The sequence below is a fragment of the Ascaphus truei genome, chromosome 4 (genome assembly GCF_040206685.1).
Source record: "Ascaphus truei isolate aAscTru1 chromosome 4, aAscTru1.hap1, whole genome shotgun sequence".
NCBI classification, from domain to species: Eukaryota; Metazoa; Chordata; class Amphibia; order Anura; family Ascaphidae; genus Ascaphus; species Ascaphus truei.
Genome location: NC_134486.1, coordinates 95,066,789 through 95,082,113, shown reverse-complemented (window position 1 = coordinate 95,082,113; position 15,325 = coordinate 95,066,789). Strand labels below are relative to the sequence as shown.

General features: G+C 41.7%; 1 protein-coding gene across 1 annotated transcript in view; it reads right to left on the bottom strand.

Annotated features, from left to right (window-relative positions):
* Positions 1-8,064: 8,064 nt before the first annotated feature.
* Positions 8,065-15,325, bottom strand: part of EFEMP1 (EGF containing fibulin extracellular matrix protein 1) — a 104,331-nt gene continuing 97,070 nt past the window's right edge. Inside the window, exons 10-11 of the mRNA XM_075596218.1 lie at positions 13,989-14,184; positions 8,065-10,236 (exon numbers count right to left, since the gene is read on the bottom strand). Coding sequence (XP_075452333.1) covers positions 10,075-10,236; positions 13,989-14,184 — 358 coding nt within the window. The 3' untranslated portion in view covers positions 8,065-10,074. The remainder of the gene's footprint in view (positions 10,237-13,988; positions 14,185-15,325) is intronic.

The following is a 15,325-nucleotide window of genomic DNA, read 5'->3' as shown; positions in this document are numbered from 1 at the left end:
GGAATACGCAATGCTACTAGCGTTGGCAACTATGCGCAACAGCTCGAGCAGTTAAGGACTGATCACTTGTGTTACCAAGATCTGTCAGAAACATACATTACTTACCTGATCAGGGCCAACACCAGCGAAAGCCTGCAAGAAAGAGACCTACAGAGTAACATTGACCTAACGCACGACAGACGCGTGCGAGCCACTTTCATGGAGGCCGAGAGTAGGAGAAAAGACCTTTTGCTGGAAACAGCATCACAGCGCTCCAGCACATCCAGACACTCATCAAGGTCAGCAAGATCAGCGCAATCTCACGTGTCTAGCGCAAGCGCAAACGCCACCAAGGCGCGAGCCACCGCAGAGGCCGCACGTACCAGGGCCGCATACGCTCAGAAAGAGGCAGCCATGAAATTAGAAAGGGCCCGCATAGAAGAGGAGGAGCAGACCGCCACTGCCACCGCTGCTGCCACCGCCGCTGCAGCCACTGCCACCGCTGCACGGAAAAAGACAGAGGTGGACGTTAACCCAGAGGCCCTAAATCAAGAGAAGGAAGCCACCGCCATAGCCCAAGCTGAAGTCCTAGAAGCAGCCGCGAAACCGGACTGCGGGGAGCAACCGTACAGACAGATAGCCTCAGAGGATCCAGCCCAACGCACAGAAGACTACGTAAGGAGCCTCTTCAGTGTAAACACCAGCGCACCATCTCAACACGGAGGGAGTGACTCCACAGACACCGAAGACTTGCTAGCTGCACTAGGAGAAGACGCTGTTCCTTCAATGGTACATGCTGCCTGGGATAGCCACAGCCGCAACAGTGATCCACACGCCAGCGCGCACACGGATGCACCACAACGGGCTCGCAATTCAAGTACACCCACACGTGAAAACACAGCCCCTCACACTCACCAGCAGTCATCAGCTCGTGGAGTGAGACCCATCTTGGAGAAGCTACCGTACAACCTCCAAGAAAGATGGATTTCGCAAGGCTCCAAATAAAAAAGGGAGAAGCAAGTCGCCTTCCCCCCATTCTCATTCTTCTTGAGCTTCATCCGCGAAGCGGCAAGGACAAGGAACGATTCCAGTTTCATCTTGGGTGCGCAAACCACACACAGTGCAAGAAGCCTGAGGAATGAGAGACCAGTGGCGAAATACAGTAATACTCAAACACCCATCTCGGTCCACAGGACGGACGTGCCTCCCATGACCCAAACTACTCCCGATCAGTCGGTCGCCGGAGACGAGGAACCAAGGGACCCAAACAGGGAATGTCCCATACACAAGAAGCCACACCCACTTAACAAGTGCTTTGGGTTCAGGATGAAGTCCCTAGAGGAACGCAAGAGGTTACTCGGAGAATTCAGAGTTTGCTTCAGGTGCTGCGGTTCCACGACTCACCTAGCCAGAGACTGTAAAGAAGAAATCAAATGTACAGTGTGCAAAAGTGACAAGCACGTAACATCTTTACATCCAGAGGCACTGACACTCCACCAACTCAACAACCAATCCTCCGTAGCAGAGCATGGCGGGGAGGAAGGAGAAGGAGAGCCAACATCCATCACGTCTCAGCGCACCGAGGTTTGCGGAAAAGAAAGTGACAAAATGTCCTGCTCCAAAATATGCCTTGTCGCAGTACAGCCCCAGGGACGACCTGAGAAGGCTATTCGGATGTATGCAATCCTCGACGACCAAAGCAACAGATCATTGGCAAAGACAGAGTTCTTCAACTTATTCAACTTACAAGACAATGCCTCACCCTACACCCTCAGAACCTGTGCAGGGTCAACTGAGACAACAGGGAGAAGAGCAAGCGGTTACGTCATATGTTCAGTGGATAACAGAGTGAAGATAGCTCTCCCCACACTCATCGAGTGCAATCACATGGCCACAAACAGGGACGAGATTCCCACACCAGACGTGGCACGCCATCACCCGCACCTCAGAGGAATAGCCAACTACATCCTGCCGGTAGAACAAGGCGCCAAGATCTTGCTGCTGCTCGGTAGGGACATCTTGAGGGTACATAAAGCCTGTAAACAGCATAACGGACCCCACAACGCACCATACGCCCAAAGACTTGACCTAGGATGGGTGATAGTGGGCAACGCGTGCACTGACAAAGATCACATCCCTCTCTGAACCATGTCTTGGCCATCTCCAAGTGACAGAAGGGCCAAGTGAAGAGAAGAGACAAGGTCATACCTCTGAGATCGACAAGAACATCCTCACATCAGGGGGATGTGGCAACCGCCTAGGATGCTTAGTGGTTAAGACAACCAAGGATAACGAGTCGACTCCACCGAAGGAAGAAAGTAACCTCCCGAAGGTGACCGACAAAAAGATCTCCCAAAGGAAAAGAAACAATCAGACAGTTCCCCTGAGAGCATTGACACAGCTGAGATGTACAGCCATTCCTCTCCACAGAACTTCAAGTGACACAGCAGCTAGCTGCCACGGCTGGAATAGCCGCAAAGGATTGTACCCCGCAGGTGAAACCACAGGGATAAAAAGACTGTTCTTTCACACACGAAGAGGAGACAGTTGCAGAGACATTCCCCAAAAGGATTTACAAGGACAAAAGAGACTGTTTTTCGTCATGTCCAGGGAGAGAACAACCTCCTGAGGGCAGTCAAAAAAGAGACACAAAGGCGTATCACCAAAATACGTGGAGACGTTCTCTTGCAAGAGGAATGCACCAATGACTTAGGGTGTACAGCGTTCCAGACCAGAAAGGACGACAAGCAAACACCATTGATGGGAGATAGAGAATTCCTGTTGTTAACGGTCAAGGAGCTCGTCAAAAATGGACCTGGCAATTGGGTGAACCCGCTACCATTCCGTTCACCAAAAAGTCGCCTCCCAAACAATGGAGAACATGCCATCTCCAGGTTCACTTCGCACCTCTGCGACCTACAAAAGGAACCAGAGACCAAAAACAACTTTGTGGCCTTCATCCAGAAGATATTCCTTACCAGCCACGCAAAGCCAGCACCTCTAATAAAGAAAGGTGAAGAATGCTGGTACCTCCAATCATCTGGGGTCTACCACCCTCAGGAACCCGATCAAATCCGTGTATTGTTCAGCCCCAGTGCTCAGCTCCAGGGAGTCTCCCCGAACGACGCCCTCTTTACTGGCCTTCATTCGACAACTGATCTTCCAGGAGTGTCGATCCACTTCCGCAAGGAGCCAAAAGCCATCAGCTGGCATATCTACAAGGGGATGCACTCTGTAGATAAAACCACAGAGACAAAAGGACTGTTCTTCCATAAGTTTAAAAAGGAACAGTGCCAGAGACTTTCACAGAGAGACATTGTGGTGAACCCAGCTAACCTGGACCGGTGCATCCACCCAACATCTTTTGCTAAAAGACTTTGCCAAAGGATTTCAATGCCATTGGTACCAGCCGGTATCGCCTCGTTATGTGGACATGGACTTTGCATTATTATGTTATGTTTGTTTGCATTGCACATATGTACCACATATTCAAGTTATATAGTGGTATCTCCAGATACCAGACGGGGAGTGTCATGGAACAAGAACCACATTTCTGTTTCACCCCCCCCCCTTTCCTTTGCAGCCTTTGCTTGTCACGTTCTCATTCCAGCTGCATGTATTTTGCTCTGTACACTCACAGTGCCTGTGTGTTAGACACAGTATTGCGATCCCTGTCTCTGCATTATGCCAATGAGTTGCTACAGCAACCTCAGCTTTTCTATCAGAATGGGCTAGTCTGCCTTCTCCCCCTCTGCCTTGCTGACAGATTGTCTGTCCCTTGGCTACCTTGCTACCCAGAATACACTGGCACTTCCTTTTCCACTTTCAATACTGGCTGAGTGAGTACCCTCCTGTAATTTGCTTTACTGGCAAGGACTTATCCTTTTTCCCCTTTCCCCACTATCAAGCGCACTCACCATAGAGACATTCTCTCCCAACACCATCATCCACAAGTGCCTTTGTAAATCCATGCCTTTTCTCAATAAAGTGAAGAAAGACAAAGAACTTGTTGTGCTTGTAAAAGGAATGAGTTGAACCTATCTGGGCTAATCATACTACACATGACCCTGGCCTCCAGAATAATAAAAGAAGGACTATGAGGTTGACATACCTGAGGTGGACATTTTAAAAGGCAGGTGTTGCCTTAGTCACAGCGGCTGTTAGAGAGGGGTGAGTGCACGGTAACCTTGACAGCGGGGGCTCTATGGTGCAGATAACCCGGATAACCCCTAAAGCCTTCAGGGGGGGAGCGAGTGGGCAGGACTCATTTGTGCGTGATTCCCTGAGCCCAGTATCGCTTAACAGCTGGGCCAACGGACGCCCGGCTTGGTGGGTGTGCGGGCCATGGTTGGGGTGTCAATGGCCTTTACCCAGGGGGAGAGCACGCTGGCAGTGGTAGCACTCACCAAGGTTTATTATTATTTGTGTAAATAAAGCCGTGGCCCTTGAACCTCCAGACCTTTGTCGTGTGTTTATTTATGTGTTTTTTTGGGGGGGGGGGTGATTAGAGGGGGAGCTTCCTCTGAGGCTCCGAGGTCATGCGTAAAACAGTGCAGGGAGTAAAAAATGGTTTTGAACGATCTATAATCCAAAATATGTAATTACAGGAGATATCCATATTCAAGTTTACATAGGCATTTGGTAATGACCGTCTCCGCGTCCGGAGTGCAGAGAGATGGCACTGAACTGCTCAGCTGCAGTTGCGACTGTAGGAACTGGCTACGGAAGCCTCCGTGGGACACAAACAGGTGAAGAATAGAGCAACGCGTTTCGCCATGTAAACGGCTTCCTCAGGCTCATACAATGAGTGCACTCTGGATGCGGAGACGGAGCATCTTGCGGCGGGAGTTGGACACTAGGCTACGCTGGAAAGCCAAGGGGTTTTTATTGTATGTGAGTTCTCCAAGATCTTTGGATTTTATTAAATAAATGTCGTTTTATTTACATTGATACCGTGCCTCACTTATCCCCCTTTACTGCTGAACCGGGGAGGAAAATTGCTTGACTTCAAGCAACAGAGGAGAGATTTCCTGTTGAAGTCTTGCTTATGAGCAATTTTTCCGGTCCTGTCTGCAATTACCCTGGATGGGTTAACCTAACCCCACAGATTCCAACCCCACACCTTTACTCACACTGGGCCGTGTGAGTATTATATTATCCATATATATCAGTGATCCCCTCACACCTCCTTTTGGACAGGCTAGGACTTATCCCAAAGATACCTTTGATTGTTTGTGCTTACACAAGGCCGTGTAAGTTTATCACTATTATTAGTTTTTGCCCCTCTTTCACACTACTGAAAGTTTTTATAACTCTGGTTTCAGCTGTTTACAATATACACGTCTTTTAATTGCATATTTTTTTAATCCCTAGCTCCCCCTATTTTGTCTGTTTTGTTGATGACATATTAGATTTTGTATGTAAAAATGGTGTATTTCCGTAACTGCTCTTTTTAATTGATTGACCTTCTAATGAAAGAAAGAGCTTATAGAAATGAAACATGAAATGAAACATGATCTCTTAAGATATATATACATGATGACTCAGCTATCTTCCAACACTGGAGGAGAAACTCGAAAAAAAAGTAAACTTGCAAAAATGAGAATAGCCACGAAACACTGAACATTTACGTGGCATATATCCAAACTAGTAGATTAAAAAAAAAAAAAAAAATGTGATATGAGACCAAAAGCAACTACACAGTTTTTACTCATGGTTTGGTCAGTTTTTACACATTTTCTATAAATGATTATTTGTCAATATGATTCAATATTATTTTGAGTTATTCTTTTTATATAAAAGGACAACATGCTGACAGAAAACTTGTATATTTTGAAATGGAATGTTTTCATCTCTTGTGAAGTGATGAAATGACTGAACATTCCATCGTTATGTTGTAAATGTACAATTTATTCACTGAGAAATACAGTATTTGCATATTTATTTATAAAAGTCATACAGTATGTAAACTAAAAGCCCCAAAGCATTTAGCCTCTATTTTAGCTCTGTTACTATTGTCTACAGCATCGTTTCTTTGATAAATGTCTTCCTCGGGAGGTCTTGGCTACAGATTGTTATTGGGTGGTTTATGTTTGTGTTACAGATTTAGGGGCCTATTCTACAAGCCTTGATAACCCACTTATCGAGGCCTTTTCGGCCAAAATGCCTAATGCATTTCTGTAAGCCTCGATAAATGGGCAACAAAGGCATAAATCGGCCATTTTTTCAGCCGTCCAAAACAGATTGCCGGGTGAGCGGCAATAAGTCACTTATCGGCAGGTTCTGAAACGTGTGCAATTCTAGTGGCCTCAATTAGTTTACCGAAGCTAATCGTGGCTCTAGAATGGAGAGTTTCTCCAAAAATCCTCACGCCAGGAAAAGTTGGCGTGAGGCTGTGGAGATCCTGATGAGAAGGCGGCGAGAGTGGACTTTAAAAAAAAATACATTTTTCCTGCATCGGATTGATGCCAGGAGTTTCCGGAGCTGATACCCATTAAGATCAGAACCGGAGACCTCCAGCATGCATCCCATGCAATAAAAATGCATTTACAGGCAACTTCATTACCTTAACGACTGACCGCTAAGGCAATGAAGGGGTTAACTACCAGTGCCATGTTTATTGTGGGTAGCAGGGGTGGGTGAAGGTGGTATTTGGCCCGTCATAGGGGTTTAGGCTTTGCGGGGGGTGGTGGTGGGTGGAGTTAACCCCTTCATTGCCTTAGCGGTTAACCCCTCTCTCTTATTAATCGCTAAGGTGATTAAGGGGTTAGGGGCCATTGGATTGTATTTTTTCATGTACTCTTGCTAGCAACGGAGGACATGCAGTATGCTGACGAGGACGCCCTTCATGATGGCAGGGGTAAGTAGAAAGTTTTATTTACTTTATTTATGCTGGCTGGTTAATGTTTTATTTTATAATGGGCAAATGAGCTATTATCCATATCTAGCTAATAGTTATTTTGCCCATTAATGTACTATATGTGTTGTGGGCGTTCGTGGGGGCTAGAGGAGGTGGGTAGTAGGGTTGTTGTGTTTATTTTTGTTTCTTGGGGGTAGAGGGATTGGGTGAAGGGTGTAGTAGCCCCAAGGATGGATGTTTAGGCCTTCCGGTGGGCAGCGGAACTGGTAAACCCCTTCATTACCATAGCAGTTCCCACAGCTATGGTAGTGAAGGGGTTAACTCCTCCCGCAACCTTCCAGCCAGGTCTAAGCACCAACCCTGGGACTACTACCATCATCTACCCCAAGAAACAGGCTATGTTTAACCCCTTCATTGCCTTAGCGGCTAGCTGCTAAGGTAATGAAGCTGTTTTAATATACATTTTAATACTAGTGTAGTTGAGCAGGGGGTCATCGGAGCAGAACAGCATTGATTTCAGGTCCAGTGACCCCCTGCTTCCCGAGATATAGGCCCCATTATGGGATGCCGGTATCTCCTATGCATTTAAATGCCTCGCGTCACGTGACCGTGGGAATAAAATGCATTGGAGAACCCAGGCACCCCATAACGAGGTCTGTATCTCAGGGAGCAGGGAGTCCCCAGACTTCAAATCAACACGGTTCTGCTCCGGAGACTCCCTGCTCAGCTACAGGGGTATTCAAATTTATATTAAAATCTTTAGATCGCTGGCGAGATATGCGCAGGGAGAGGCGGCACTCTGTGCAGCTCTCTCTACAGCTGGAACCAATCGCCGGATGAGCCCTTTTGAGAGAGGCGATCATCACGTCGCCGACTACTCGCCCGTTTTGGGAATTTTGCTGTCACAGGTAATCGAGGCTTTCTGAATACTGTGATAGCAACGCTCAAAAAACTGGCGGCGTAACCGGCCCTGTGATTTTTTTTTAATGAAGGCTTATAGAATTGACCCTTTAGACTTGCAAACAGTATGTAATACGGATTGGCATAATTTATATTGTAATGCCTGAATTTAACATATAAAACTTTTATTATTCCACTACATTATCACACACGTCATCTGATTAGGAATGCTTAAGTGTGTATCTATTGCTCTAATGCTTTACATACTTACAAATATGATAAGGGGGACATAAAAAAAAAGCATTTAATAGAAAACAATGACCATGTAAGTAGATGTTAGTTTAACATTTATTTTAAGAAAAACTTTGTACATCAAAGTAAAAAACCGTAACAGTTTTAACAACGCCCAGACATTAACAAAAAAATAATGGAATTAGCTTTAAAACATACAAATCTCAAATAATATACGTAGAAACATAGACATGAAATTGAGTACATTTTAGAGGAATATAACAATTTGTGGAGAAGATTGGAGATGAACCAACATAACATGCCCATGAATGTGTAAATAAAAGTATATTTCATTTATCTAGCTAGGTAATGTCATCTAAAAGCACAAAGATGTGCTCTGTTTATGCAGAGCTTATTTTGAAATGTGGAACTTATATCAGTTTTATACTTTACATGGTATATTTTGGTAATCAATATAAGTATATGTTTGGGCTCATACATACTGCACTTTGTAGTGCTATACTCTATTCACTTGGTTGAGCTGTAAGGGGTCTTCCAGTATCGGAATGTGTTTTATGGTATAGTGCTGCTTAGTAAATATGGGCATTGATGCCTTAATGCTACATGGGAAATGTATTTTGCATCCAATTTTTTTTTTAATGTAATGGTTATCTATGCAAGTTTCTTTTGATTTTATATTCAAAAATATTTTTTTTTCTGACAGACAAAAAAGATTTTGTATAAAAAGAAAAGCTATGCTTTGGTCATCAGCTACAAAGTCTTTGGCTATTGCTCATAATGCTGATTTTTGCACATGGTAAACAAAGCTTCAACTAAACTATTGAATCTTAAAAATGTCCAAATCATTTGGTACAGTATTAATACAAGTACACTTCCTATATACAATGGAAATATAAAAAATAGTAATTTACCAATAGAAATCATTGTAGAATTGGTGGGTTCAGTGTATTGTCGAGTATTATTTTGAGACGTGCTACTGTAAATGTTGTCGTAAGTTTGCTAAGTATATTTAAATGAATTAAAAAACATATGTCCCAGTTCTCTAACGCAACATTTTCGAGCTTAAAAAACGTGGACGAGTTTGCACATCTCTAGTATTATTGATGCCTTGTAGAGTGACATTATTAATTTTCTTGAAATGTGTTCTTGAAAAACATCATTAGAGATATGAGAAAAAGTCGCCAAAGTTCACAAACCTGGCAGAATTTAGTTTTTTGAAAAAAAAAAAAAAAAAAATCAGCAAGCTTTGCCTAAAAAACATTAAAAGTCAATATGCAAGGTCACCTGGTCCTTTCTATACTGCCATTACCATTAAATTTCTCTAAATGTTGCAGACAAAAGTGCCATTTTCACGAAACGTCGTGGAAAATAGTGCTTTGTAAAATGTATGACATTTGCACAACTCTGCATGCAACTGAGATCTCTGGACATGTTTCCACTGGCTTAGCACTTTAGTATAATGTATTCAATTGTAAAAAATAGTAAAAAAAATTACAGTCAGGTAACTTTGTTCCTAACTTTTTCTACTCCATATATACCCACTTCCCATAATGGAAAAACAGACCATGATGCATAGATGTTAACAGGCACATTTCAGATGACTCAAAATGTGTCAATGTTATTGTATTTGGCCAGTTTGGGAGCTATATAGCTTCCTCAATTCTCATTATGTGTCATCTCACCATTGCTCTTCAATATTTATAATAAGATTTCAGTAAAGTAAGGAAAGGAGCGACACAATTTCAATGATAGAAATAACATTAGTACTACTGGTAAAGTATTTACATAATACAACCTATAAGTCTAATTAGCTCAATTGTTTTGATTGATTAGATATTTGGCTAATAAAACAATGTTATTTAAAATTCCAGGTAACAACAAATGTTTTAATGGCTTGATACTACTGTATGGATACAGCACTTATGTAAAACTGTTCTATAGATACATTTGTACTTAAACATGTAAGTGCATAGATTACATTTTCAGGGTGTTTCAAACAAAGAAAATCTATAAATAAAATAAAAGTGATGTATTGTAGATTATATTATTTGGCTGATTCCAGTGTTGTGTTATTGGGCAAATCGCTAAAATGGATAAGGCCCAACAATTATTGTTAACCGTAGTATGGAACTTGTACGGTAGTTCATTAAGCTGTTGACAGTCACCATTTCCAGATCTACGATGTATTCTCTTGGTCCAGTTAATGGTTTTATAAGGACAAGCATTGCACTCACTCCACTTGTGTGCTGCAAAACAGAATACAATATGAATGAATCTATGAATAGAATTCTCATTTATATTAATGCTTAACAATATCCTGATACTCTATTGTAAACTTAATATGTGTGATACCCTTTTGTAGGATTACCATAGGAAGGATATTTTTTACGCATTAAAAAACATTGATGTATACTTAACCTGTTAGCAGCTACAGTGGTATCATGTTAGCTCACAGAAAAGCAGTCTGACATTGCTTATTTCTGTACTATTTATTGTAATTGATGATTGTTTTTCTAATTGAGTTTTGTAGTACCAAACATCAGACTGGCGAGGAGGCAAAGCTGTAATGATGTTTTAAATAGAGCAAGTGTTTGAAAAGAAAATGTCAGACCACTTTCCATACCTAAACTCTTTAGGGGTCTTTGTGTCAACATTAACAACATGAAGAAAGTGTGTTTAGATGCACTACTCTGTTTTCTGGAGCAGAGCTGCGGTATATGTAAGAACAGTTTCTTCCATCTGATGCTGAATTTTAGACTTGATCTACTTCAGATAAGGAGGATTTCGGGAAAATACAAATGGCACAGGGATACAGAGGGACTGATGTATCAAAGTCCCCCAGCTGCAAAAGTGGGGCAAAGGTGGAGAGACAAAACTGCACCAAATCTATCAAGGCAAAAAATTCCAGTTTCCAATTTGATTGTTTTCTATGGTACATTTTGTGTAGTTTTGCTGCATTTTTTTATATACAGTTTTTGCTCACCTTTTCAGCTGGGAGACTTTCATACATCAGCCCCAGAATGTGATACATGTCATTATAATATGTGCACCATGTAACTCCTCCCCAGGGTGCAAACTGAGACAAAATTGGAAAAAATACTTTGGCACAGACATGCAAGGTGAAAATTCCCCGGTTTTGCCTTACTCATGTCTTGATACACCAGTGGTGATGCGTTAATTATGTCATTTTCATCTTGCGTCTCTTTGTAGCAACGTATCAAGGTCTGTGCTTAAAGTTGTGCGGGTAATGAAGTAATGCAGTAAAACAAACTTCTATGTGCACTTTCTTTACGTTGATACATCAATCCCCCAGACCCCTTTATTTGGCTTTCAGTTCTGTTGTAACATTATTGTTACACAGATTCTAACCAATTTCATGTCACGCTGGTTAATACAGCTCTACAATAAACAAAACTGCGCACAAACCTTGCTCTACCTATGTTTTTGTACTGAGCTTGTGTTAGAGGCAGGCCAAGCCGTTTTAGTTTTTTTAATACAGTTCTGAGTTCCGGTATCTCCTGCAGCTTTCTGCCGTTTTCAGCTTCCTTGTCACATGGGCCAATAGGAAGCTGCACCTAATGACGTTACAGCTTCCTATTGGGCCACAGAGCCAGGCAGCCTTGAAATGCAGACATATAGTGAACCCCAGAGTGGCTACCGGCTCCCTCTATGGAGGGAAGTTCCTCCAGAAGCAGGGAATCCCCCGAGATGAAATTAATGGGGTTCAGCTCCGGAGGCCCCCTGCTTCAATGCTGTACTTAAAACAATGAAAAATACATGTAAAAAATGGCTTGGATCGCCTCTTTAAGATGCTGAGGTGTTGCTACCTGAGGATTTGGAGAGAGACCACTTAAACACCAACCACTTTTGGTTGGTGCGCTCTTAAAACGTAACCTTTTACAGTATTGTCTTTCCCTGGGCAGGATAGATTGTCAAAATGATCCTCTCATGGCATTAACAATTAAAATATAGATTTTAAATCATGACATGTTAAAAATAATTGTTTAACAAAGAGAACATTGTGGAACATTTAGAACAGACAGGGAAATAACTAAGAACGGGATAATCACTTTTTATATATAATATATTTTTATTGTCACTTGTAAATATTAAGCGCAGTGTTCTCTTTGTTAAACTATTATTTTTAACATGTAGTGAATTAAAAGTTATGTTTTAATTATTGGTACCATGAGAGGATTAGCTTGTCAATTTATCCTGCCCAGGGAAAGATAAGAAGTGGTTAAGTATTAAGAGCGCACTAACCAAAAAGGATTTATTTTCTTGCTTTTGAGCATAAAGTGGTGATTCAGATTTAACCAGACTAACTTTTCCTGCTGCCTAGGAAAGCCGTGTGAATGCAACAGGCAACCCCCACAGCAGGGATAACCACAGTGGGAAGTCGAATATGGAAGTATCGACCCCCACGTGCATCTGCAATTTTTTCCTACTCCGGGGCTGCAGTATTTTGCTTTTTTGCCACGTTCATGGGAACAGCAAGTCTGGTTACATCTGTAAGTAGCCACTGAAGGAGTGGCTAAGTGATAGGGTCACTGCCTCTGAAAACAATGATACTGACTATGAAGCAGGGGGGCCTGGTTTCAGTCCCAGTGTCAACCCTTTGTTACCTGAGTTAAAATTATCTCCCTGTGCCTCGGACGCCAAAACATTGATTGTAAGTTTGTCGAAGCAGGGAGATAGTACCTGTAAAATTCTGTATACAGCTTGTCTGCTATTTTGTAACCGTGTGAAGCAAATCGATTCCCATTGAGGGAAAAGCGCCATATTAAATAAAGTTGTTGGGTTAGAGTTGTTAAATTAAATGTGCAATTCACCAACTCAGTTTAACTGCATGACATGTTTCAAGCTACTGTACAGACCAAACAGTTTCCTACTGTGTTAGAAAAACTGTGTTAAAAAAAAAATCAGTTCTGTACTATGAGAAAATACTTGTAGCATTTTATTTTTAAAAACAACTCTGAATTAAATTTTAATGTATTATAATGTAATAAGCCTTTTTTGTTTCTATAGCAACCATTTACAAAGTCCCATCCCCTTCCTCTTCTGAAACAGGCTCTGGCACACCCCTTTTTGAGCTCTGCCTTCTCTCTAGCAGTGCACCAATTGTATCTAGTGACTGCCTGGTAACATGATCTTCCCCACAGAACTTTGTCAGTACATCAGAAGAGGACCAAAGATTAAGTCATTTAGTGAACCCTCAAGCTGAATCTTCGCAGATCGATCTCGGGAGAACAGATCGATCAGCAACTTAGCTAATTACATATCACTGTGTGGATTGTATTGATGCACACATTAAAGGGATAAATAAATGCATAAAAAAACAGCAGCTTTCATGCTTTCTACAATGATAATTCCTTGAATCCTTATTTAAAGAATCAGATCCATTTAATGTAACATTATTTTATTATTTCTGAAGAGAGATGGAAAGACAAAAGGTAAACAGATGGTTTTATATGCCTAAGGGCGCTATTCATGAAACTGCCGATCAGAGCACTATCACATGGAAACTCCCATTGAAGTCAATGGGAGTTTCCTTGTGACAATGCTCCCAAAGAGTGTTGGGGTTTTCTAAGTTTTTCCATACGAATATTTTTGGGAGAACTGTATCTATAAATATAAAGTGAACAGATATGGGGAAAAGAAAGGGATTAGGGCCTTATTCTTTATTGTCCGAAGCAGCTGTCTGAGTTGTTTTCTGCCGAAACGCCCCTTTGAAGTCCAAAGTGAACTTTCAGTCAAAAACAGCTCAGACAATATAGAATTGCCCCCTAAGTGACCCAGCCAGTAACAAGGAGTTCTAGTTCTTGCTTAGTTCTTTACAAATAATTAAATATATCAATAATTCTTTGTGGACTAAAAAAAAGGCAGTAATCTCAAATATTTACAGTGAGTCCCTAACCGTCTTCTTGATAACTATCTTGATGAACCTTTGTGTAAGTATTCACTTAATAAATATACATAAAAATGAGAAATTACTTACCCGTAGGTAAAAATCTGCATTCTCATTTCCAGATTTAATCCTAAATGTATTGACTGTATTAGAGTAGATCATAGTGGCCTGGATTTGAAAGATGTCAGAAGGTACTGCTCTGTTTGACCGGATACTCATGTACTTGTGGACAATACTGTATGGCTGGTCTCGACAGACAGGATTTGTGCCAGGGCAAACACACCGACTGAAAAAGAGCAACATTTGGTCAGTGAAATAGAGTGATAGTGACATGTCATTTAAAGAACACTCAAGATCTGTTTTAGTTAAGAGTATTTGGATTCTACACAATGCTCTTTAATGGTACAGAAAAAGACAGAAACAAACAATAAACATTCAGACAACACATATTCATTCCTTGCACGTAATTACAAATATACATTATTTGTAAAAGTACTGAATTAAAATAAAAGAATAGCTAAAATAAGGAAATTTTGCATTCCCTAGGAAAAATAAATACACTGTATGTGAAAGTTTCATGCAGACAGTTTATGGCTTTATCTTGTCACAAAATATATATATATAGCAACTGTAAATATTCATTTGCATGTCTTAGACAGGTCTGCAACCCTGTCTTTCACCATTATCACCCAGCAAACAGCACTTCCACTGCAGCAAGGGATTCTGGGAAATGACATGCAAATGAGCACACAGTGCCACTTTTTATCTCATGCTCACATTATATGAGCAACCCTTAGCCAATGCATGCTGCTTTAAACACAGCTTTTAAGCAAGGACTTGGGAGATGCAAAGTCAGTTAACCCACTCACAGACATGTTTCAACCTTGATGGGTATCATCAATGTGAGGCTGGTTTGCTGACATTTGCTCAAATGAGATAAGAGTAGGTAATCACCACCACTATTAAGGTTATGGTGGGTAAAAAAAAGTGACTAAAACCCTCCACAGTAAAGCATAAAGCAACTGTAAATATTCCTGTATATTCATTTGCATGTCTTACCTACTCTTATCTCATTTGAGCAAATGTCAGCACTTTTTTTTACCCACCATAACCTTAATAGTGGTGGTGATTACCTACTCTTATCTCATTTGAGCAAATGTCAGCAAGCCAACCTCACACTGATGATACCCATCAAGGTTGAAACATGTCTGTGAGTGGGTTAACTGACTTTGCATCTCCCAAGTCCTTGCTTAAAAGCTGTGTTTAAAGCAGCATGCATTGGCTAAGGGTTGCTCATGTAATGTGAGCATGAGATAAAAAGTGGCACTGTGTGCTCATTTGCATGTCATTTCCCAAAATCCCTTGCTGCAGTGGAAGTGCTGTTTGCTGGGTGATAATGGTGAAAGACAGGGTTGCAGACCTGTCTA